At 42.6% G+C, this 26,395-nt stretch overlaps 1 protein-coding gene across 1 annotated transcript in view; it reads left to right on the forward strand.

The window, feature by feature from the left end:
• Positions 1 to 26,395, forward strand: part of LOC138297008 (calpain-13-like) — a 511,734-nt gene that overhangs the window by 211,546 nt on the left and 273,793 nt on the right. Inside the window, exon 8 of the mRNA XM_069236526.1 lies at positions 25,388 to 25,432. Coding sequence (XP_069092627.1) covers positions 25,388 to 25,432 — 45 coding nt within the window. The remainder of the gene's footprint in view (positions 1 to 25,387; positions 25,433 to 26,395) is intronic.

The following is a 26,395-nucleotide window of genomic DNA, read 5'->3' on the forward strand; positions in this document are numbered from 1 at the left end:
ACACACTGACTCCACATGCCCACAGGATGTCAGTGCAAAGTTCTGGGTATTCAAACAACAGCAGACCTTTACCAAAGAGGGCTAGTAGACTGCAATCAAACTGAGTCAAATAAAATGGTTTGCTCACACTATTGTCAAAAATAATGTGCTGCCATCACTGATGTATGTCTTTCACCCAGTAGAGGGTCAAAAGTCCAATGTCCACTATGTGGACAAGCTTGGTACATTCCTTCAAGGTCACAGAACAGGTCCTGCACCTTGCATTGTCAAACACACCATAGATTAGGGTGATGTTAGGGACAAAATAAAATTCAGTATACCCACTGCTCACATGCAGTCAGGCACTAAGGGAGTCGAACATGCCAGGAATACTGTGCAGGGGACATTCCCATACCAACAGCTTTATTGAAGAGTGACTCATGATCAAGTCTTAACAGACTAGTAAAGCACCATGATTTGTGTTCAAAGGATGCTTACGAATTATGTGATTTTGAAAGCTATTCCTGTTCTGTAATGTTCTACTAGTGATGGTGGTGTATGTAATCAAGGTTTAGTTCCAACATTCTGAGGACATTTTTCTGGATGATCAATGAGAGACAACGGCGAGGTGTCAACATTTTGAAGCGTATGGTTATGAATTTGTAAGGGAAGAGTGTTATGTTCATGATAAGCGTTTTGAAGCGTGTTAGGTCAGAGAAATAGGAAGGCTATTTTATCTGAAAATTTGCAGGATTATATTTTAGATTATTTGTTCTTGTTTGAAAGTGATGTTATGTGTAGTTTTCTTACTACTCATGGTATTGTCTATAGTAATTTATATTAAACCAGTGTTGCTTACGTACCTCTTATATTGTTCCAGCTTACAGAATTCTGTTTTCTGTTGTGTTATGGGGATCCCAATGGTTTTCTTCCATGAAGGGTGGAGCATGAGACATTGGCAGCATGGGATTCTTGCACCTTTTATGCGTTTGTCTACTTAATTTATGTTCGCTTTTCATTTAGCGCTACATCTCTTTAGTTGCACAGATCACACTTTTTGGGACACTCTTTTTTTTTCTTCTTAGACTTCAGCCCCTTTACTGACACCCTTTTCAGCCCACTTAATGCACTGCATAGCTCCTTCAGCTTTCTTACAATGCAGTCTGCTAGTGAACAACTGAAAACCAAAACAGCCACAGGCGCATGAAGAATATTCTGATGTGAAAAAGGTGTGGGACTTTGTGGTACCAGTAACTCTTGGTGGCATATCATCTTGTGTAAATGGTGTACTCTCCGGTAAACAAAACAAAGAATTGATTTTCTAGTTTCCAGTTTGTCCCTTGCACAAACATGTGCTCTGGGGCAGGGGAGAGCTGCTGCTTACTGGCAGAGAGGAAGAACAAATGATTGGCACTGATCCAATAATGTGGTAATAAACAGAGCCATTCCACTCAAATCCTGACCTTTTAACATCATAACTTCATTGCTGGCATTCATATGCCACTTATCTTATCCATCCATTTTTATTTATTTTGTCCCCTGAAATGTTCACAAGTTTGTGGCTAGGTTTGTTTGCTTCTAATTTATGACCACCTTTAATGACTCATGGTACAGAATACTTTACTAAACAATTATTTGTGCAGTGAGCCTTCAAGTCAAGGATGGCTGAGATGCCTGTTATAGGTTTAAAATTTGAGAATCACTAGTTGAACACAGACCTCAGCAGCGGGCACGCCAGTCCACTGAGCTACATTTGCTCTCTTTGCAATAGTACTTTTTGTAAAAAAAACTGATTTCAGATTATTTAAGCAAGCTGCTATAGTTGGCCTCCGTCTTAAAAGGTAAGAAACCTTTGAGAGGGTTTCCAGTTTTTCTTCAGAAAGCAATTCCATAACGAACCTCAGTTTGGTGTGTACTTTTTGTCTGTTTCTGCAGGTCTGGCATTTACAGACAGTACTTTAATGCCACTCTGGCTCTCAACAAGGAATCTTCCAATATATTCTGTTTACTGGCCAACTTTTTCTGTCTTGGTTTTGTGGGCGTGTCTGACCTCATTTGGCTTCTTATTATTAATTTATAAGGGGACGCGTTCAAGGGTTGATGCTCCTTTTGACTCGTTTAAGATGTTCATACCCTAAGTCCGTACATGTCATAAATATCATCAAACAAACAACAAAATTCATGCAGTCAGTAATTTTCACACACCATGACCCATTTGGCCATGAATAACCACACCTTTAGTATCAGTTAGAAAATGTATTTCCCTAGATTACCAATGCTAGTATCACGTAAATTAGTCTCAAAAGCACATGATATAAATGTAAAAACAACACTGGTTGACCGAATCTTCTAAAGAATCTCAACTTGACCAAAGCAGTAATAACTAATCCCTCTAAAGCCAAAGTACGAATCAACAATAAGAGTAATTGCGAATTCAACAATTGAGTAACATCAAATAGCAATTTAGTTGGATGGAGGAAAACTCACTAACTTTAGATTAGTAACAGCATGTTTGGGCTTCATGCAAAAGATTTAGTCAAAATAAAATTGGAAAACATCTAACTATGGCTCTATCAAAACCAGCAGTTTGTACCTAGAAACAAAAGAAAAATCAACATTAAAGACATTAGCAATTTGATATACCTTTCCTTATGGATCAGCAGACATCAGTTCGATCAGCATCGGCAACAGGATATGTAAAGGGGTAATGGATCAGAATCGGGGACTCTAAGGGCCAGATGTAGGTAGGTTTCCTTTTGCGAGTTGCAAATTGCGAGTCCCAGCGACTCGCAATTTGCAACTCGCAAAAGGAAATGCAGAAAGGTGTCTCAGACACCTTGTGCGACTCGCTATGGGGTCGCAAAGACCCACCTCATGAATATTAATGAGGTGGGTCGCAGTTTGCGACCCCATTGCGAGTCTAGGCACTCACAGGGATGGTGGCCTGCTGAAGACAGCAGACCACCATGTCTGTGACTGCTTTTAAATAAAGCATTTTTTTTTTTTTTTTTCAGCCGTTTTCCTTAAAGGAAAACGAGCTGCAAAAAGAAAAATTACCAAAACCATTTAGTTTTGGGTTTTTTCAGAGTAGGCAGTGGTCCATAGGACCACTGCCTGCTGTGAAAAATTATTTTTTTTTGCATTCACATATGTGAAGGGGTCCTATGGGGACCCGTTCCCGTTTGCGAAGGAGTTACCATCCACTTCAAGTGGATGGTAACTACGAGTTGGTTTGCGACCGCTTTTGCGGTCACAAATCAACTCTACATCGTGATGCGGTCGCAAATAGGAAGGGAACACCCCTTCCTATTTGCGAGTCGGAATCACATTTTACGACTCGCAAAATGTGACTCTGCATTGCAGAAGGCCTTTTGAGCCTCGCAAACTGCGTTTTTCGCCGTTTGCGAGGCGCAAAAGGCTACCTACATCTGCCCCTAAGTTCTCTGAACCATTAGAAAGAAATGTCTAAAGTAAATAGCATTTCAACATAAGAAGTCTAAGCAAATTTAAATTAAGAATCAGAATTCTCTAAGTAAGAGAATCAAAGGCACGTACACCTCATCAGAAAAGAAAATCGGCAGTAGAATGCAATAATAATAAGCTCACACCTCTCGGTGCAGTCCACTTAAGTTAAAATTGCCCCACTTTGTCATTTTTCAAAAACCCATACAATAGTCCAATAAAATTATTATTTCAGATCTAAGATATAACTAAACAGTCTTTCACACATCGATGATTGGCTCCTCTTCTTCTGCACACATTGTTTGACTCGTCAAGAATCAATTTTAATATCCTTCCGTCCTTCCGTCAGTACATCCATTGTTAGTTCCTAGGAACATCACTTTCTCACACACTACATTTTACATTGTAACTATAGCTGTTACTCAATTTTCTAATGAGCATTTCTCATGGGGAAAAAAAAAAAATGTCGCTAGTACTATGATTTGGTCAGCTTTCAGTTAGAACAATATATCTTTATTATTCATCAAACATGAGATCATATTTTATTCTGACATTGCATTTTTTTACAAGAAGCAGTGCATTACTAAGGCCTAGACCTCGCTAACTTGAGGCCTACAGTTAATTTAAGCAAATTCATAGCATTTAATCGTAAATATAAAACACTACTACAAATTTCACATTCATATAAGCTCTGAATAAACATTAATACGCTTTTAGTAGAACATTACATTGTAGGTGGAGGCCATTCAAGTGGGCACATTTTCGAGTTGCACATTATTTTCTATGTTAATTCATTTTCTATGCTGATTCAAATTACAGTATACGTGAAATATTTATTAGTAATAATTCAGCGCTCACAGTTTTAAGTGTGCAGATCAGTGCTTAATTTGTGCCTGTTGTTTCCGGTGCGGCACACCGGCACTTATTTTTCTGCCTCAAGCATTTACTGCGAGCAAAAGACATACATGAGAAAGACGGGGGAAGAGAAAAACAAAATAGCATCACAAAGAAGCTGCAAGAGAGAGCTGAAGGGGCAGGGAGTGGCTGTAAATGAATTGAAGAGGCCCAAGATGGCTACAGGATTACTCTGCCTCAGTAGTCTGTGTTCGCACATTCAATGCAGCAGCCACATGTTTAAGAGGAGGGCTTGGAGCACTGGCAGGTTTTTATTCACACATTAAGCACTGGTGCAGATATAGAGATCTATTGCTAGCAATACACAAAGTCCCAGATTAGCAAAGATTTTGCATTGGGTTTGCTTTACCTTTTTAACGTAATCCCAGCACAAGGTGTTCGTAATTACAATCCAACCAAATAATCATTTTCATTGGATTCAAACCAAAAATAACACAAAGCATTGAAATTCGCAGCCTCGTGTTTTATTGTTGGCGCATGGGTGTTCTCTGGCATCCATCCATTGGTTTCTAATGCAGATCCCCATCTACAAAGAATTGTAGACAGGTATTTGTGTCACAATCCTTCGCCTCCCTGAGGTAGATTTACTGAGGAAAAATATTTTAATTTCTCTTTGTTTTTCCCTGTATGCATGTGTGCTGCATTCTCCAGCATGCATACAAAGAGGATATGCCCTAAAGCATAGTTTTTAGTCCAGGAAGGCATCCCTTCCTGCACAAAAACTATTTATACCACAATACAGAAACCCTTGCACTATAGTGCAAGGGTATCTTTGTTGGCATATGGCAGTTTAAAATGAACTAGTGCAGGGAGAAAACAGAACTGAGCCACATCTTAGTAGATATGTTGCTGTTGTGCTGTCTCACGTTCACGCAATCCAGCTCAGTAACTTTACTTGTTGTGCTGCGTTGGGTGACATTTGTAAATCTCTGACATAGATTGGGGGCTTTATTTGCCCCTTGCAGCACTGGCTTTCTTCTACCAGCCTTTTTCAGCCTGCAGATTATTCATTTCTCCCTTAATGCCACTGGCTGTTTGGGTGAATCCTACTACTTACAAATGAGTGTTTGCATTGAACTGTATGAGGAACTACTGTAGCCATGTCTGTCTGCTTCCACAGTCTCCTTCCTCTACCTCTCTCTCTATTGTGCTGGTGTTACATGTAATAACAATATTTGTCACCCCAGACTTTTTGAAGCCTTCAGTGAGAAATGAAAATACTTTCCAGAACCAGACGTGGGAGTAGGACGAGGTGTTCCTCCTACACACGAAGGATGCTACCAGATTTAAATATTGGATCTCCTGAGCCACTCTTCAGTACCTCTTGAACCTGTAAACAACACAAAAGAACGACTAGCCCGCCACCAGAGTGCTGCCCTTCGCTACTAAATGGGGTGGGTAGATTTGGAGTGTTAGGCCCCACAATAATTTATTTTCTGATACAAAGTTAGGTGTAGGTGACTTCAATCACGTTTGGTGAGCTGTGTGTTGGATTTTTACATACTCAAAGACAAAACACAAACATACTCTCCCTCTCTCTGTTTTCAAAGCCTTCAAATTCTTTTGTTATTCTAAAAAAAAATAGTTTTATCTCACTTAATAATACCCCTATACAACTGCATTTTTCTCCCATTCCTCTGCCCTTTAAGCTCCTTTCATGCACCCTGCTTGTCGTATAAAGAGTTCTAACATTATATGGCAGCGTAATTGTTGAAAATATGAATTTCACACACCCCAATTCTACTGACTAAGCTACATCCCTGGGAAGACTGGACCTGCTCCTTTTGTTGGCTGACCCCCTGTCTGAGCTACATGAATACAGCTACAAAGATACAGCACATTTCTGAGGCCTCCCAGCAACTGCCCAGGACAATCAATCAATCAGCATTTGTAAAGCATAGCACTGTCATCCCTAGGGGTATCTGGGTACTGAGGTTACCAAGTCTCCATCCAACAACCAGGTCTTGAGTTTCTTTCTGAAGTCTGCCAGGGAGGGTGCTGTTTGGAGGTGGTGGGTCAGGTCATTAGGTCTTGGCAGTGATGTAGAAGAAGGAGTGACCTCTTCTGTCGCTTTGACAAGTGCAGGGTGTGTGAGCTAGGGCAAGAGAGGAGGAGTGCAGGTGTCTTGAGGGTAGATGGAAGTTCAGTTGATGGTTGATGTAGCACAGTCCTTGATTGTGTAGAGCTTTGAAGGCTTGCAGGAGGATCTTGAATTGGTATCTCTTCTTGATGGGGAGCCAGTGGAGGTTTCTGAGGTGGGGGTGATGTGGGTCCATTTGGGGGGGTCCAGGATGAGTCTGGCTGCTGCATTCTGTATAGTCTGGAGTCTTTTGCCGAGCTGGGAGGAGTTGCTGGTGAAGAGAGCATTGCCGTAGTCGAGGTGACTAGTGACGCCAAACTGGATGACAGTTTGTTTTCTGGTGTCGACTGGGATCCATCTGAAGATTTTGCAGAGCATGCAAAGAGTTTGAAAGTGGGAGGAGGTGACTGCAAATTGTTTCATAGTCAGTTTGTTGTTGAGGGTGACATCTAGGTTGCGTGCATGGTCTGTGAGTGTGGATGTTAGATGTGGAGGTGCTCTTCCTGTCTTGTCCGAGTTGCATTTGAGGCAGTTGTCTCTCATCTAGTTGGCTACGTTGGACATCGCATCGCAGAAGTTGGTTTTAGCGATGGAGGTGTCCTTGGTGACTGATTGGATTAGTTGAGAGTCGTCAGCGTTCTGATGAGTCTGTGAGATCTGACAACAACTGCGAGGGGGATCATGTAAATATTAAACAGGGTGCTTGGGTTCGGAGTAGACGGAAGGCATCCAGCTGCTCTTGGTGCGACCTGTAAGAAAAGAGGTGATCCACTTAAGGGTGTTTTGCTGTATTCTGATGTTGTAACGTCTGTCAATGATGCTGTGGTGGGAGACGATCTCAAACGCAGAAGAGAGGTCAAGGAGGATCAGGGACACAGTTTCTCTGCAGTCGAGGAGAGATCTGATGTCATCTGTGGCAGCGATCAGTGCGGTCTCAGTGCTGTGGTTGGCATGGAAACCTGATTGTGAGATGTCAGTTAGGTATTTTGTAGGTGTTTGTGAGTTGTTAGTTGATGTCTTTTTCAAGTATTTTGACCATGTAGGGGAGCAGGAAAGTCAGTCAATAATTTTAAAGACCGCTTGGGTTGGAGGAGGGTTTCTTTAGGAGGAGTCTGACTTCTGCGTGTTTCCATCTGTCCGGGAAGGCTGCTGTGGAGATACAGGTGTTGATGATGTTAGTGAGTTTGGTTCTGATTGGGATGGCTCTGATGTTGAAGAGATGGTGGGTGTAGGGGTTGATGGATGCCCCAGAGTCGATGGAAGACATGATGGGTTTAGTGATCTGAGTGGTGAGCATAGACCCTGTGGTGATAATTCGGCTGGTGTGCAGTGGTTGGTTGAGGTATTTGAGGGTGAGAGACGTTGGTTGTTGTAGATGTAGGTGATCTTGGCGTGGAAGTATTCCAAGAGGGAGTCGCAGAGTTCTTGAGAGATGTGGATGGTTTCTATGTGGTTACCAGGCTGGAGAATTCCTTGACTATGTTGAAGGCTTCCTTTGTGTGGTTGGTCGCTTTGTTGACAGGAGCCTGTGATGATTGCTTTCTTGGCTGTCTTGATGCGTAGGTGGTAGTTGCTGAGGGCTGCTCTATAAGCCGCTCTATTGAGGGGTTCCTTGTGGTGTGCCATCATTTTTCAAGTTGGTAGTAGTTGTGTTTGATGGTTTCGAGCTCTGGGGATTACCAGCTGGTGTGTTTTGAGGTTTTGCTGGTTTTTGCTGGCTTCAGTGGGGCGATTTAGTTGGTGCAGCTGGTGATCCATGGGGAGAAGTTCTGAAAGACTTGGTCAAGGTCTGCTGATGCTTCAGGCTGGGTGGTGCTAAGTGTATGTAGCCACTGTGTCTCGGTTACCTTGCTCCAGCTGCGGGGAGAGGAGCTATGCTCGGAGATGGCAAGCTGAGCATGGGAGATTGTGAAGTGGACGATGACTTGGTCAGTCCAGGTGAGTTCTGTGACATGGCTGAATTTGATGAAATGGTACACTTGATGCTAGCTCTCGCCTTGTCGGATAGGCTGTAGATCATACTTCTCACAGACATACTGCCCTCTATATTAATGTCAGGGGTACACAGATGAGTGAGGCCAGGGTCAGTGAAAATTAAGATGCAAACTGCCCAGCAACTAGCAACAGTCCCCATGTAGTTCTGGGGTCAGTGTATGGGAGAGATTAACAACTTCCACTGACACATTCTGCTCCTTGATAGGTCAGTGCGAGTTCAGAGAGAGGTTCACTCTCCTCTTCCTCTCCATCATCTCTCACCAGGAGCATATCTGAAGTCTGCTCATTGAGGCTTTTAATATGCAGGATCCTTAGGAGATTCCTAGGGGTCTTGAGATCTACCAGGTTGGGGCCTTCCCCCTTATTCTCTTTCTCCTAATGGCTCCCACATCACTGGACCCAAACTTTGTGGCCATACTGAAACTCATCTAGAGTGGCCTTCTGTTTATGTCTTAGCTTTATAATCTCCTATCTGGCTTCTAGGCTCTCAGCAGCCTTCTTCCAGCAGAGCTCCATCTGAGTCCAGAGAGCCAACATGTAGCTGACTACATCCTGGGCACTTCTTTGGAGCTTGCTTCCACCCCTACTTCACATTGCGGAGAGGTCCTCTGAAAGGGTGGCTCCACCTGAGTTCAAAGGGACTGAACCCAACTCATTTCAGTGGCACCTTGTTAGAAATGGGGTTTTTGGTTGGCAGTCAGGTTACCCCCCTGTCCAAGCAAAAGCCCTCACTCTAGTCAGGGTAAGTCACACACAATCCAAGATTATCCTGTGCCCACCCTCTGGTAGCTTGGCACGAGCAGTCAGGCTTAACTTAGAAGGCAATGTGTAAAGTATTTGTGCAATAAATCATACAATACCACCATATAGCACCACAAAAATACACCACACAGTGTTTAGAAAAATATATAATATTTATCAGGATAATTGTAGGTCAAAAAGAATAAAGTTGCAATGGGAAATTGTAGAGATATCACTGAAAAGTGATATAAAGTGTCTTAAGTCTTTAGAATATAAACAAAGTCTCTTTCAAGCACAAGTACCTGGTTTAGCGTGGAAAAATCTCCTCAGAGGGCCACAAGAGAAGAGGTGCGTGGAAAAAGGGTGTGTGCGTCAATTTCTCCCCAGCACACCCGGACTTGCGTCGTTATTTTCCACGCGGGGAAGTCGGGCGTCGTTTTCCGGCGCGCGGACAGTCTCTTTCTGTGGATCGCGGGGATTACCAGATGTCCCGGGTCTGTGCGTGGATTTTCCTGCTTGTTCTCCGGCTGCGCGTCGGTCTGCGGGGCTGCGCATCGAAATTACGATCTCACGGCAGGCGCCGCGTCGATTTCTCCTCTAGACTTCGATCTGCGGGGCTGCGCGTTGAAATTACGATCTCACGGCAGGCGTCGCGTCGATTTCTCCTCTAGAGGTCGGGCGGCGTTGTCCTTGCGAGGCCGTGCGTCGGATCTTCGATCGTCCCAAGAGCGTCGCGTCGATCAGCGTCGGGGTGCGGCATTTTCTCGCCACGAAACAAGCTGTGCGTCGAAATTTTCGGCACACGGAGCGTCCAAGTAAAAGAGAGAAGTCTTTTTGGTCCTGAGACTTCAGTGAACAGGAGGCAAGCTCTATCCAAGCCCTTGGAGAACACTTTCACAGCCAGACAAGAGTTCAGCAAGGCAGCAGGACAACAGCAAGGCAGCAGTCCTTTGTAGAAAGCAGACAGGTGAGTCCTTTGAGCAGCCAGGCAGTTCTTCTTGGCAGGATGTAGTTTCTGGTTCAGGTTTCTTCTCCAGCAAGTGTCTGATGAGGTAGGGCAGAGGCCCTGTTTTATACCCAAATGTGCCTTTGAAGTGGGGGAGACTTCAAAGAGTGGCTAAGAAGTGCACCAGGTCCCCTTTCAGTTCAATCCTGTCTGCCAGGGTCCCAGTAGGGGGTGTGGCAGTCCTTTGTGTGAGAGCAGGCCCTCCACCCTCCCAGCCCAGGAAGACCCATTCAAAATGCAGATGTATGCAAGTGAGGCTGAGTACCCTGTGTTTGGGGTGTGTCTGAGTGAATGCACAAGGAGCTGTCAACCAAGCCCAGCCAGACGTGGATTGTAAGGCACAGAAGGATTTAAGTGCAAAGAAATGCTCACTTTCTAAAAGTGACATTTCTAGAATAGTAATATTAAATCCGACTTCACCAGTCAGCAGGATTTTGTATTACCATTCTGGCCATACTAAATATGACCTTTCTGCTCCTTTCAGATCAGCAGCTGCCACTTCAACAATGTATGAGGGCAGCCCCAATGTTAGCCTTTGAAGGGAGCAGGCCTCACAGTAGTGTAAAAATGAATTTAGGAGTTTTACACTACCAGGACATATAACTACACAGGTACATGTCCTGCCTTTTACCTACACAGCACCCTGCCCTAGGGGTTACCTAGGGCACACATGAAGGGTGACTTATATGTAGAAAAAGGGGAGTTCTAGGCTTGGCAAGAGCTTTTAAATGCCAAGTCGAGGTGGCAGTGAAACTGCACACACAGGCCTTGCAATGGCAGGCCTGAGACAAGGAAAAGGGGCTACTTAAGTGGGTGGCACAACCAGTGCTGCTGGCCCACTAGTAGCATTTAATATACCAGCCCTATGCACATAAAGTGCACCTTACTAGGGACTTATAAGTAAATTAATAGTTCAATCAGGTATGATTCCAGGTTACCATGTTTTAGGGGAGAGAGCATATACACTTTAGCCCTGGTTAGCAGGGGTAAAGTGCGCAGAGTATATAAACCAGCAAAAACAGTGTCCAAAAAGTGGAGGGAGGCAGGCAAAAAGTTAGGGGTGACTACCCTAAGGCTGTCAGGTCTAACACACCTCTATTAAGGTTAAAAGAGATATGGCAAGAGGACATCCCACTTTCACCTTAGGGGCCCTGACATCCACATTATCATCCCTTTAAAGGTCTTCTTGAACCTCTCAACAAGCCCATCGGTCTGGGGTGAATAGTTTGTGGAGAACTTGGAATTTACTCCACACTAATCCCACATAGACTTCATGTGTGCCAACATGCGATTGCTGTCCCTGTCAGATAACACTTCCTTGAGGAACCCCACCCAGGTAAAAATCACCATGGGGCGCTTCGCACTGCATTTGTAGTCACAGACCTTAGAGGTATGGAGGTATGCTGACCCCCCCTTTCAAAGGGGGTGACAACTACAGGAAGAGGATGAGGGGAGGTTTTTGCTTTCTACCTGATTTCCTACTGGTCTAGCAGGAGGGACTCGACCTGCAGAATACATCTGTGGTGATTCTCACCCGGGTCCAGTAAAAGTGGGTGACAAGACTTGCAAAGATCTTGGCGTGTTCCAGATGTTCTGCCAGAGGTAGGCCCAGACCCAGTAGGCCTACCTAATGAATGACCACCAACCTCAGGCTCAGGAAGCCTGGGCTCACTGTACAAGAGGTTATTCTCCCAGTGGATAATGTGATCTCCGTAGATGTCACCAGCTGTCTTGGTCTCAGCTTGCCACCTCAAGCACTCAGAAATAGGGCACTCCTTGGAGCTATGCAGAAGTCTTTCCTGGATGGCCCTTCCTCAGCTTACCAACCAGCCAGGTCAGATAGGTCCCCAAGGGCAGAAGGTTACTCCGCCTTTAGAATTTGGGGCATCAGCCCTAGGCTCAGCCTTCTCCTAGACTGTGGGACTTTTAGCTACAGGTTTCCCATGCCCCTTACCCCTTCCCTATTTGCAGATACCTGAGCCATTTTCCAGGCTCCAGGTCCCCTTGACTTTCCTCTTGGCTGAGGATCTTATGTTCATGCACACCCAACCGGCAACCCCAACATCTATAAGTGGGACCAGAGCTCCACCTCCTTTCAGATGGTGTGCTCCACACCATTATTAAGCAGACAATCCACAGGCCTGGCAGAGTGCACATCTACCCTCAAGGAACCAGACCCCCATCATCAATCAAAGGGAATCAGAGAAACATGATTTTTACTCTGATAATTGTCTGCTAGAACAACCTGATGGAATACATTAGGGATTACCTGCTCTAGTGAACCCAGATGATTCATAACATTAGACATTCTGGCTTTTTTGTCCCTCAGAACCTCCACCTGCTCCCTTATGATGGTAAAAGCCTGCTATAATTGGAAGTATTGATAGGTATGTGGGCATTTGGCACCATCTCCTTGTCATCCAGGGATACTATGGTAGCCTCTGCACTACACCCCCATGGTAACTGAGACAACCTCCTCTCCAAGTATTACACTAGCCAAAACCTGTGTCTGCCTACCAGTGATGGGGCTGCACTCCCTTGAGGCATCTGACATCTCCCTTGAAGTCCTATTTCTGTAACACTCACAGCATCTGAGGTTGAATATTCGTGAGGCTGTTTTGTCAGGGATTCAACTCTTACTTTTGATCATGTTGCGACTGTGAATCCTTCCCCCTGAGCAGTGTTTTGAAGACTTTTAGAGAATTGTTTGTCTTCCCCCCTCCTTCTCCTAATGGGGACCCTGTCCACATAAAGGGAGATCGCCCCAGATAACCTTTTGGACACCACAGCGCTGACCCAGAGGTCTGCCTCTTGGGCAAGCCCCCAACTGAGCTTGCTGTCAATTAGGTGTTGGCACAATTCTGTAAAGCAAGTACTGAGCATGTGCTCACTCAAAATCAGATTATACAGTCCTTTCAAATAACTCACATTACTGCCCCTCATTCAACCACTCAGTCCCCTTCCAGTCAAGAGTGGTTTGGCAGCTTCTGGCTGTCCCTAAACCTTATGCAGTACTTCTCTGTGATGAGTCCAAGCTTTGTTATGGAATGGCTTTCATGGGGACATACCTCATCTGGTACCTTCCCTGTACTGTTATCAGGGTATCTCTCCCCATTGTATGAATGTGTTTTCTGAGACTTATTTTTGCAACCCTTTAGATCTTCAGGGCTACCTCACAGGCTGAAAACCACTAATCAGTATCATCTTCACCACATACCTGTGCACTAGATCTTGGGGAATGTGAACCCTCATCTCTTCACTGAACACTGTGTTGCTGCCATCATTGTTGCTGGCCCTGTATGCTGCTTAGCATTAATGTACAGATCTTCGCGGCTCACGCTGTGAGCCAGCAAGATTTTTCTCTCCTTCAAGGCTCTTTTAGTCTTCTTCTGTTCAGCCACACTTAGAAGATTACAATGTGACAATCCTTGCTTGACACTCTTAGGACGTCCTGGCAGTTTGACAGGCCCTTGTATTGAAAGAAAACACAAAAGAAACTAAATAGATATACATACAAATAAGGTGTTTGGCAAAGTCCTCTTTTATCTGTTTGAGTTCCATTCACATTTAGCTTCTGTTCACAGCTGCAGACTATATTGGGCAATTGATTAGCCTATTTCTGCCAATTAGATCTATAGCCCTATGAGCAACAACATCTGTTCTGATTATATGTGCATTTCCACATGAAAATGCATGTATTGTAGTAACTGGCTAGAGCTAGTCCTTTAGTTTACTAATTTATCCTTTTAATGGCTCCTATGGTTATTTTGTTCTTTTTCTTAGAGAGCCTTGGAGTTCCCTTTACTGTTCTACTAGGCCACACACTAGCTTCTGCATCCTCTGTGACTACCATTTGTAAATTGGTGGTCCATCTTGAAATGGTATTGACCATAATGTGCTATTGTTTCACTGTTTCAAGATGGCCACATTGTTTAGAGCATTATGTTGGGCACTTCGAATCACTATGCATTTGAAATACTATGCACTTCAGCATTCAAAGATAGCCGCTCACTGCAATGTTTATTGACCACCTTCCCAGAACTGACCACCCTGTGTCCCAACTTCAAAGTTGTTAGACAAGACAGAGCCAACAGACCAGGAAGAGGCATTGCAATCATCTGCTACAAAGAAATCAACTGCTCCAGTCCCTCGGCTCAAACCAGCAACCAACTAGATCACATGGTCTTCAAACTCAACACCTTCAGAACCATGACCCTTGGAGGAGCACTGCTCAACCCCTCCCATAAATATACTCAGCGTCCGATTCAGCTCCCCACTTTCTGACGTCATTGATTCTCTGGCCTCTGCATCCAACTCCTTCTATCTACTAGGTGACCTCAACTTCCACCGGGCGAAACTGACCGACCCCCAACTTCACTACCCTGCTGGAGGAGCTCAGCACCCATAAGCTGACACTGCTTAGACCCTGTATTTACCAATGTTACTAACAGAAAGTGGATTATTGGTTGATAGGTAGAAGCTCCACTGAGGCAACAACCACAATCCATGTCAAGGGAAACAAAAACATCACTAAATTAACCTCTGCTTAACCCACTGATAACTTGGCACAAAGCAGTCAGGCTTATCTTAGAGGTAATGTGTAAAGTGTTTATGAAGTACACAAACAGTAAGGAATAGAAAACACAGCATAAGAAAAATCCCAAACCAATTTAGAAAAATAAATAAAATGAGATGAAAAAATGACAAAAGTCCACCAGTAGAACCAGATATATGCAGTTTCGAAGTTTTAGGGAAGTGTAGAGCCTAAGAGCACAAAGCACCACTCACATTCACCGGGTTGTACCAGATTGGAGAAATGTTACAAGTTCAGGCCAACCGCAATGGAGTGTGAGCCAGACACAGGATCAGTGCTGTGGATGGTGGTCACTATAGCACGAAGAGCAGGCTGTCGTCAATGTAGCATGAAGAGAGGTTGAGCATTGTGGATAGTTGATGCTGGAACTTTATGCTGGCAACAACCACTGGCTATTGTTGCTGTAGCATGAACTGCAGATCTTGCATTTCTAGAAGCAAAGCAGATTAGTGGCTGGTGATATGGTGCTGACACTCTCAAAATAATGTTTATATCTTCACCAAAAGTAACCAAATCCACAGTCAATTTTGGGTGCTCGAAATAAGAAGAGTCACTACTACGTCTTGAGTCTGGTGGTCCACCAACAGAACAAAAGGGATTTTTAAGCACTCCACATGTTCTTCCTCCAAAGGTTGTTTATTCTTATAACAAAATGTTCCTGTCCATCTTAATACAGATTAAATCACAAGATCAGCAACATTAGCCAACACCTCTTTCGTCCGTCTCATTGGTATACTTAACAGACTTCATCAGGGCTTAAGCTTGCAAACTGTTATAACATGGCAATCCCAGGCACTAGATTTTCAATTAAAGATCATCTAAAATCATAGTACAAGGTAGTAATGAGTGGCATCCATCCCAGTGTACGTATGGCCATAGATTGCTTGGAGCATACTCCAACCGCCACCTGGAGTATCATGGGGTTCAAACTCAGTGTTTGTTATAAGAATAAACAAACTTTGGAGTAAAGAACACGCTGAGTGCTTGAAATCCCTTTAGATCTTGAATTACTGTTTGTCGCTGGTGGGTGCTGTGGAAAGAAGAGTTGAATTCACTGGTGCTTCACATTGGTGGCCATCATGGGCGGCAGAATCTCAGTGCTAACGATCTCGTTCTCTGTCACGAAGAACCGAGAACTTCAGGATTTCACCTTTCTTCATGGGAGGACCTCAACACGTGGCAACCAAGTGTCCTAGACCACTTGGGGATCAGGAATTCACTTCATCAGATGCCAGAAGGCCTCAGGCAAGTCCAGTTGCTGGTCCACGGAAGTCCAGTGCGGCATGGTCCATCCTGCCAAGATGGCTGGGGATGAAGCTGTTCCCTGACCCAGTTACACTTCAAGGTGCTTGTCTCCATCACAAGGAAATTAACCTAACACTAGTCTTTTGTCACCCCAGACCTCTGTGAGCCTGGCAGGGAAATGGAAGAACTTTCCAGAACCAAATGTGGGGGTAGCATAGACTGTTCATCCGTTTCAAAGGCTGGAACCAGGTATACACATTGGACACTCAGGGCACCTAAGTACACTCCTGGACTTTTGAAAGACTTCAGAAGGACTGTCTTTTACCTCAGAGGAGTGCCCTGCTGCTTGAGCCCTTCTTTGTTCCCTAGGGGGTGGCCCTGCTGTTTGAGATCTGTCTTGCTTCCCAGAGGCCTTTCCTCCTGCTTGAAGGCCTACCTTGCTGCTTGAAGGAGAACTAGATAATGCCTTGAACACAGGACCACCCACCAGAAGTGACACTAGGAGCTAGTTGGCTATCCTCCTGTGGGAGCTATAGGGTCTAACAAATTGCAGAAACCTTAAACCCTGCACCTGGCAACAGCTGCCGTGGTGACACCAAGATCCTGGACCTTTGGAAGCAGTGCTAAAGGTGCTGTGCTTGCCTAGCTCTAAAACTCAGGACATAGAAATATTTTGACCAAAAAGTACCAGAAGATCCAACAGAAGACTGGGACCTACTTGCTAGCCCATCCACCCAAGATGCACACCAGGATAGCCTGACTTCACTGTAGATTCTGCTACATTCTTCTCGGCAGCAGATCATCCTGCTAGGGGGGATCTCTCAACAACAGTATCTGGGCTCATGCAGTCCTTTTTGGCTACAGCCTACAACTTTGTCCCACTGGAAGTTCCCAACTTCCAAAAAGTTGTCTAAGTCCAAAGGTAATACCGTCACCATCCTCAATGACAACAGGCTCCCCATCATGACAATGATGAACCCTTTGCCTGTAAAACAAGCTTTTCCTGCTTTGAGCGTTATCCTGCCATCATTGATGGCTTCATCAAGATTTCATCCAGCGGCTACAACAACGCTTGCTCGGACAAGGCCTTGTGCCTTACCCCGATGAACTCTACCTTCTCCTGGACTGTTGTTCCTGAAATTTTCTAACTCCAAAGGTAAGCTGAAACCTGTCCCAATCAACCCTTGTTACTCATTTGTGGTTGGATTTGCCCCGGCCTTGTGCGACCTGATACCCCAGTTTGCGATTTTATGTTTTAGATTCTAGATTGCACTAAAACCTTGAAATAATTCATAACCCTGGGTCTACTAATTGGATTAGATTCATTTTGATGTCATTTTATTTTCTAAAATCTTCTTCATTGTTCTAAATTAGTTGTTTTTCTTGTGTTGTGTTGTGTTTTCACTTTATTACTGTTTCTGTGCTGCATGAATACTTTACACAGTGCCTCTAAGTTCAGCCTGACAGCTTTTGTGCCAGATAACCAAAGGGTTTAGCAACAGTAAATTTTATGATTTTTGTGGTTCACTCTAACAAGGATTGTGGTTGTTGCTTGGGTAAGGCTTTCACCCCCTCAACCAATAACCCTCTTTCTTACACAACTGTTTTAAATAGTTCAGTTGTACAGGGACTTATAGACAATGGAGTGTACCTGTATTTATTTAAATAGTAAAAAACTCCTTCCAAAAAGCCTTCTTGGAGTCTGTGGTACTTATTACTGGCAAGATAATGTGAAGCAACCCAGAAAGAGGCATGCAGATGATATGTTGTATTGTACTGTCATATTTGTATAGAATTCCCCTGACATGGATACAAAGCGTTGCAATTTGCATTTGCACCTGCACCTTTAGGTGTTCTTTTAGAGTGCATGATTGAATGTGTTTTGGATCTAGTAAGTCCTATGTTGGAAACTTAGTTGAGGTGTGTGAGGTTCAGAGACATGCTTCAAACACCTCCAAACATGGTGCACCATGCATCACAGCGCTTAAGCATATAAAGTTAAGAAGAGTGTGAGAAAATATGCAGTTGTACTTATCTACTTACCAATTATGTGTGTATAGATCTTACTCTGCATGTTTTATTAAAAGTTTAAAAAGAACTATCATGGTAATGCATTCTGGTAATTGTATATTGCTGATTATTCTCCTCATTCAAACAGGCATTGAGTACCAAGGTTTGGCTGACTGGGTGGAGAAAGGGGTTTTATCAGTTTGTGACTCTTTAACTGCGGACACTGAGAATAGTGGAGGAGGCTCGAGTTAAACAGTCTAGCTAGACTGTAGATAGGGAGTTTGTTCTGCAAAAAGTGGTCTAGTTCTGTTGATCAGTTGTTAAGTTATGCAAAAAAAATTAAATGTAACTCATCATGCCACTGGGACTCTGTGCAGGGAAATGAATCAGGTCTGACTTGGTCCTCATTGTCAGGTAGACAATCTGTTTGATGGCCTTATTCTGTACTTTATGTAGTTTCTGACCTACTTATAATTGCAGTCCAAGATCCACTCTTTTACTGTCAAGTTAGGAGAGTATGACAACAGTGGTAGCTTGGACCTTCTGTGGCTACACCAGGTGTAGCACAATTTGATTAAGGCATCTCATCATGTGGAACCCCACCTTTTACCAACTTGATTTGCTTATAGTTTGAGAATGCGAATGAGTGTTGTCCAGTGTAATGAAATGTAAAAGTTCCTAACTTGGGCTGGATATGTTGGCGGACATCCAAGTTCTAGAGGCTAAATAGAAGAGGGGTGGTGTTTCGAGTAGTAGAACATGCCAATATTTCTGCTTTTGTGCTGAACTCTAAATGTTTGGAAAACATCCAGTGGTCAACTACTTGGCGGTATTTCACCATGTTGCAGGAGCCAAGATCTTATCTTTGGGTGCCATCTTCATGTTTTATAGAAGTTGAGATTAAAGGATGAAATGATATCTGATAGAGTAATAAAAGAGATGTTTAACAGGCCCATTACTGAGTCCTACGACTAACCAGCTGTGCATCTAAATGGCTTTAAGCATAAGGCAGCTACTTCATTTGACCCTACAGTTGTTTATCATCACTTCCTGAAAATAGTGATGGCTCATTGACCCATCCAGATTGAAATCAGATTTGATAGACCTAGAACAAGTTATTTTCTTCAGTGAATGCTTGTTAGACTTTTCATCCTTGGCATGGTCTCCCTTAACTTTCTGCCTCTGTTTCCCAGGTTGTTGATGTGTGCTGAACTCTGATTTTGCTGTTTTTGTTACTCTGGGCACTTTACCACTGCTAACCAGTGCTAAAGTGCAAGTGCTCCTTTACAAAATGCATATGTAATTGGCTTATCCATGATTGGCATATTGGATTCACTGGTAAGTCCCTAGGAAAGTGCACCTGAGTTGCTAGGTAGCCCCAATGGCAAGGTGCAGTGTATGGTAAAGGTAGGACATATAGTAATGTGTTGTATAAGTCCTGAAAGTGAAATACTGCTAAATTCGTTTTTCACTGTTGAAAGTCCTGTCCCTCTCATGAGTTAATATGGGGGCTACCTTTAAATCTGATTAAAGTGTAGAGTCCCTTTGGGAGCGGATGGACATGTGGAGTTTGGAATCTCTTAGCTCCCAATTTAAAAATACATCTTTTAGTAAAGTTGATTTTAAGATTGTGTGTTTGAAAGTGCCACTTTTGGAAAGTGAGCATTTTCTTGCTTATACCATTTCTGTGACTCTGCCTGTCTGTGGATTCCCTGTCTGGGTCAGTTTAACAGTTGGGCTGGTTGCACCTCACACTAGACAGTGACACAAATGGAGCTGGGGTGTAGCCTGCATATCCTGATGAGCCATCTGTGCTAGGAGGGAGGGGAGGAGTAGTCACTCACACAATGCAGTCTCCAACCCCCTGGTGAGTGTCTGGGGCCTGGCCTGGGCAAGGCAGGATTTCACATTCAAAAGAGACTTTACTTTGAAGTAGGCCTTCTTCACAGGAGAAATTGGGTATAAGAAGGGCACCCAAAACCACAGACTTTAGAAACCCTTCTGGAAACAAAAGGAATCTCTGCTTGGAGAAGAGCCGAAGAGTTGAATATGAAGAGCTGCCCTGCCTGTGACTGTGCTTTGTGGAGCAATCCTGCAGTTGCTGCTTCTGCCAGAGTAAGAGGGCAAAGACTGGACTTTGTGTGCCTTCCATCTTGAGAAGAAATCTCCAAGGGCTTGATTTAAAGCTTGCCTCCTGTTGTTTGAAGTCTCAGGGACAGCAAAGACTTCTCTCTGCCAGCACCTGGAACCTCTGCCCTGTGGTGCCCATCCAGTTCCTGGGACCCTGAAAGGAGAAGCTGACAGCCTAAAGAAAAGGAAAGCCACGCACAGAGTGCCGTGCGGGGAAAAGATCGACGCTTGCCGGAAACGTGACCGAAGAATTGACGCACAGAGCAGGAGAAACTATGCGCAGCATCGCTGACGGAGGCTGGGATATCACAACTCGTGCTGTGTGGTTTTCGGATCATTGTGCAGCTGGATTTCCGACTCAAGTACCGCTGGGCTTGTAAAAACAACGCAAGGCCTGCCTGGACCCGAGAGTGCTGACCGGATCGGCGCATCGCTCTCCTGTGGAGAGAAGACACTATGTGCACCCCGACCCGGCGAAAGGAGAAACAACACAAGGTCCCACTTGTGAGTGGAATCAACGCATCGTAAGTCCTTTTTGATGCGCACTCGCCCCTGCGGGGTTATTTTTCATGCACCCAAAGTACTTTTTCACGCTAACAGTGTAAGGGTGTGTTTAAAACTACTTAAAGACTCTTTTTGCATTTTTATAATAACTTGACTTGTGTATTGTGGATTTTTGTCGTTTTGGTCTTGTTTTGTTTAGATAAATATTTCCTATTTTTCTAAACCTGTGTTGTGTCATTTTGTAGTGTGTTCATTAAGTTGCTGTGTGTGTTGGTACAAATACTTTACACCTAGCACCCTGAAGTTAAGCCTACTGCTCTGCCAAGCTACCAAGGGGGTAAGCAGGGGTTAGCTGAGGGTTATTCTCTTTTACCCTGAATAGAGTGAGGGTCCTCGCTTGAACAGGGGGTAACCTGACTGTCAACAAAAGACCCCATTTCTAACAATGCTAATATGTGTTAGAGTAAAGATTGCTCAAATAATGCCCCTAAAATAGAACATTGATTAATGGGTGGTAGTTATTTAGGTCAGTGGAATCCAGTCCATGTTGTTTTGTTATAGGTTTGTTATCTGTTAATTTTATACTCTTTAGGGAAGGTTTCTGATTCTAATGAATGAATGATTCTTTCTGTGGCTGATATAGTCATGAAGCTTTTAAGCAGAATATCCTTGTAAATACATGAAGTATGGATATACTCACGATCCAAATGAGCAACATAGTTCATAGGAACTTTGGGACTTGAATGACAAAGCTGCTGAAAAATATTTTCCTTCTAAAGGCAAAGTTCAAGCTCTTTTGCCTTTTTTATTCAATAATTCCCAGAGAGTTGCATAGATTACAGCAGTGGGAGATTTTAAGATCAGTGCATTCTTTCAATTACTTTACCAGGTACCTTTATGGTGCTGTAGAGATGCAGTACAAGTAGTCTTTTCTCTTTGTTTTCTATGTAGTGGCTTTGTTAAGTGGTGTTGATGGGCAGTTTTCTCTTTGTTACTGAAGTACTTTTATCTATAGACTTTGAAGGTTTCTTTTATTTTTTTGGGTAGTTTTCCTTCCAGAGTCAGCTTGCCAGGCCTTTTGGAGGGTTTGATTGTTGAGGTAGTTATTAGACAATGGTTATCCTTTTTTAGAACTACCATGCTGGGGGTTATTGAGGTAGGTAGAGAAGAGCCAAGGGGCAAGATGTCCAATTTCCTCTATGATGTAATGTATATGTGTTGTTTTGAAGATTAACTTCACTTTTGGTTCTAAGAAGAAAAAGAAAAAGGAGACAATTATTAATCCAAATGAAGGTATGACAATTACTCAGATCCAAGTGGAGAAGGTTAGTATTGCATTGAGTGTACAACCAAGAGTACAACCTAGCATATGCATAGTTCTAGAAGATCCAATATTTTGAACATGAAGAGTAGACTTTTAGCTTCATGTGAATTGTGCTTGGAAAACCATGTGTTGAAATCTCCAATCATGCAGAGGTTTGACTGGTGTAAGGTAATTACAGCAATGTCCAAGAAGGGTTTGGCAACTGCTGAATTTTATGGTGGTTGTAGAACAGGAGGAAGGTATAAGTGAACGTTGTAATGGATAGCATTTTATAAATAATGATTCAAAATCAGGGGCCTGAATGCCCTTTTTTTGTGGTCGGTAGGACTTCTTTGTAAATAGTTACTAGCTTTCTTACAGTGTTTTTGATGAGGCAGTTTTAATAGTATCTTACGGGAGTGGTGTCATGCAAGGTAGATGGTGCCTCATCCCTTAGCAATAATCAAAAGCAGCTTAGGACTGGACTCTAGTATAAGAGTTTGGTTGGGGACATTATTTGCATTCATAGATTGAGCATCCAGCCGATTGCAGGTGAGGAAGTGATGGGAATTTGAGGAATGGAAGTGGCTAAGTTATGTGTTGAAGTGAGGAGTGAAGGAAAGGTCAATGACAGTGAAGTGTTCAATTGTCTTGATTGAGTGCCAGCAGTAGATTGCATTAAGGCAAAAGGGCAACCTGTACCTACCACAGATGAGGATGAAAGCTGATTGTCTGGTGATCTGATGATGAGATATAAGCTAAATCATCACTGACATTTGTAGAAGTTGCAACATTGTTGTATACAACTTATGGGGAAATTATGCAATGTTTAACTTCAAATAAGCTTGGGATGGGTGACATTTGCTGTGAATTGTCAAGAAACCTCGTGCTGTAGCAAAATCATTTTTACATGGGAGTCCATGGAGTATGGACTGGAGTCGTCTTCTGCATGGGCTCAAGGAAAATACTGTTTTAAAATCGGCAGCAAGCTTCAAGATGCTTTTGGAAAATTGCACTGTAGCGTGTATCCTTTCTTAGTGTCATGCACATTGTGGAGCTTGAAGATGTCACATCATAAGCAAGAGTCATTGAAGGAGGCACATGCTGTAAGCATATCCAGCAGTAATCAAGGAAGTGACTTTCCTTGTTCATCTAGGAGGTTGATTTTATGATTGGGGGAGCTTTATAGGAATAACAAATTAAGCAATTTGCATTTGGGGAAAACATGCGAGGATCAGTGCTACATTTTGATTGGAATACAATTGTCTCATTACTATTTTGCACAGTGTAAACATTAATGTTTGGGTTAAATTGATTTAAATGTCGGTCTTGATGCATATATTACACTTCTTTCCAGGTGAATAATTGGGGTAATAACAACTCTGACCAAGTCCAGTAGTATTAAAATTTCATGAATGGAAGAAGAACTTCGAAAAGTAGATAAAAACTATTGGAGCAGAAACATATGTAGCTTCAAAATAATGCAATCCTTTAAGTCCTGTGAGACAGAGAAAGTTACAATTATGTACACGGCATGGGACTGTTATAAGCATACTATTGCACCACATTATGTACTTCATTTGGTAGGTATGTGTATTATAGGCGGAAGGAAGATAAGGATGAGAATATTGATAAATTTGCTACAAACATGAAGCACATAGCTGAGGAAGAGATAATTAATGAATATGCCACAAACATGAAGTGCACGGCTAAGAATGAGGCTATTCATTAAATATGTCATAAACATGAGGTACACAACTAAAAATTGGCACTACATAAGAGAGTGTCACAAGACATCCTACTTTGATCCACTAAAAGAGTACTAATGTTCAGGCCAAAAACCATCTAAACCATATGTGTTCAGGCAAAAAAACATCTATTTACCCTTCTGTATGCAATTTTAAATATGGCTTAAAATGGAAAGTAAGCCTTTTTTGATTGATTCCTAAACCAATCAGTCATGACTTCTAGACCATTAGCTCTTGCTGACAGGTTAGGGGGTTAAAAAAGGGAGCAAATTTGCTAAAGGAGCTTTAACAGGCGCATATGTGCTTAAATGTGTACTACATTGCTCATACTGCTATACAAGTGTGTTGATTACACATGGGTACTTACAGCATAAAAATCAATCAAGCAATCAAGTATTAGTGCCCCATCATCAATTGAGTATGTGCAGCTATATGTTAGTTTCAACTTTGTTGTTTCACAAAACCAAAATTAATACGGATAAAGACAGATAAAATCAACAGAAAATTCATATGCATAGAGACAGAAATGCCAAGAAAACAAATACCATAAATGTAGAGCTCAAGGCATGTTTCAGCAGATCTCACATGCCTGTGGAGAATGGTGAGAATGAGAGAAAGCAGTGGGATGAGGGTGCCGTGGCTCCTAATGAGAGGTGCATCGGAAGTGCCAAATTAAAAAGAAGAAAAGATGAGTGGGTCTAAAGTAGATGAACCATTAAAAAGAGTGAGAACGTGGATTGTCAATGAGTGGCCTAGTAAGAAATCATCAGTCACAGAAGAGAGCTGTGGGTGGGGTGCAACAAATTGTCATAAAACAATCATTTTGTGTAGAGAGGTGATAAAGTTTGGCCGTGAGTGACATTTAGGGATTTATAAGACTAAAAGGAAAGTAAAAGGTGATCTTCCATAGCTAGTTGTAGAAACTGTAGTGATGGAACAAGTGGCATTTATGGAGCCAAGAAACTTAATTCACCTTTTGATTCAGTGGGAGCCACAGACGTGTGATAGCAAAAGATAGCTTTTGATGTAAATGCCCCTTGACTTATGGTGGTTTGATAGAATCGTGACTTATTGTGGTTTGATAGAGTCCTGACTTATGGTGGTTTGATAGAATCCTGACTTATGGTGGTTTGATGGAGTCCAGACTTATGGTTGTTTGATTGAATCCTGACTTATGGTGGTTTGATAGAGTTCAGACTTATGGTGGTTTAATAGAGTCCTGACTTATGGTGGTTTGATAGAATCCTGAAAATAATGATCCAGTTGCCCTTATGAGGAAGGTAGGGTTAAAGGAAGGAAGTTGAGGAGACAGTGTGGATATATTTTGTAATAAAGAATAGATCAACTGATTGTCACCATCTCAGCTCATGCGATGAAACACGATTCTGTTACGTTTAAGCCAAGCTGGGTGACATTGCTTGAAAAGAAGTGTTGGCCTAGAGATGATGTTAAAAGAAGAGTGGTGGAGAAACCCAGAAGTGACTATATGTTCACCTTAGAAATATCTTCTCAGTTTTAATGTGCACTCCCTTCTCATTGTATTTGAAAAAAACACAACAACTATCGCAATAGGCATCATGTCCTTATGTTAATTACCACTACTAGGTGAGTGTTTCGATTTTAATAGCAAAGATGTGTTTAAACCAACCTATCACGTTTTTACATTTCTTTTCAGACCACATCAAGTGAAGATTTTCGTAGGATGAGTGTTCCTTCCACGGTAAGCAAATTCATCCTCCCACTCAATTAGTGGTATGTATTTTAACATAAAAACATCTTTAACCTAGGGACATTTAAAGGTCTTTGTTCAATTTGCTGTGTATCAAAGCATGTGTAATGTTGTAGATTGTAAAAAACAAGCATTGTTAATACATTTTAGGCCAAATAAATTTCTCAGTCGAGAGTATCCCTGTTAATTGTATTATGTCAGCCATAATAAAGTGCTAAAATGAGGACACCCCCACTCCTGCCAGATTTAGCCCACATAAAACATACGTAAAATTCCATCCTGGGGTGCATTCCTTAAAAATTCCATTAAAATTGATTTAGAAAAAACTATTTTCATTAGTATTTCAGATATGTTTTGTGTTGACATAATTGGAATAATTTCAAGTAAAGTCAAGAACAATTGCCTATCTTTATCAGTAGAGTAATTTACATTTTTCATAATTCTATTCCATCTATTCCATCATACGTAAATAAGTTAAAGGTTGGCTTTGGGGACAGCTTTCAAATAAAGTATTTTGATGAGGGGAATCTTCGTAATTAGAATGCCATTGGAATCTAGCACACTTTAATGTAGAACGTAAAACAACAATAATTTGTTTCCCACGTGTCTATCGCCTTGGCTAGAGAAAGAAAGAAAGAAAGATTAAGATTTTCGGTTGTGAATAGATCTGATAAAACGAAGAGGTTCAGTGTTTCATTGCCCCCAGAAACACTAAATTATAAAGTAAACATAACTGCTCCTTGGCGAGTTAAATATGCCAAAGTAGCAGTGTAGGTGCAGTTCACTAGATGCTGTCCTCATGCCCAATGAACGATTTCACAGTCCAAAATAGATGCCATTTCTTTCTGTACTGGTTCTATGATGTAGCAGCTGATTTGACTGGACATTGGTTAATGCAGAAGCTGTGGTCATGGAAAGGGAAAATAGAGACTTCTGCTCTTCCTCCCACATGGT

Source organism: Pleurodeles waltl, chromosome 5 (genome assembly GCF_031143425.1).
Source record: "Pleurodeles waltl isolate 20211129_DDA chromosome 5, aPleWal1.hap1.20221129, whole genome shotgun sequence".
Classification (NCBI taxonomy): Eukaryota; Metazoa; Chordata; class Amphibia; order Caudata; family Salamandridae; genus Pleurodeles; species Pleurodeles waltl.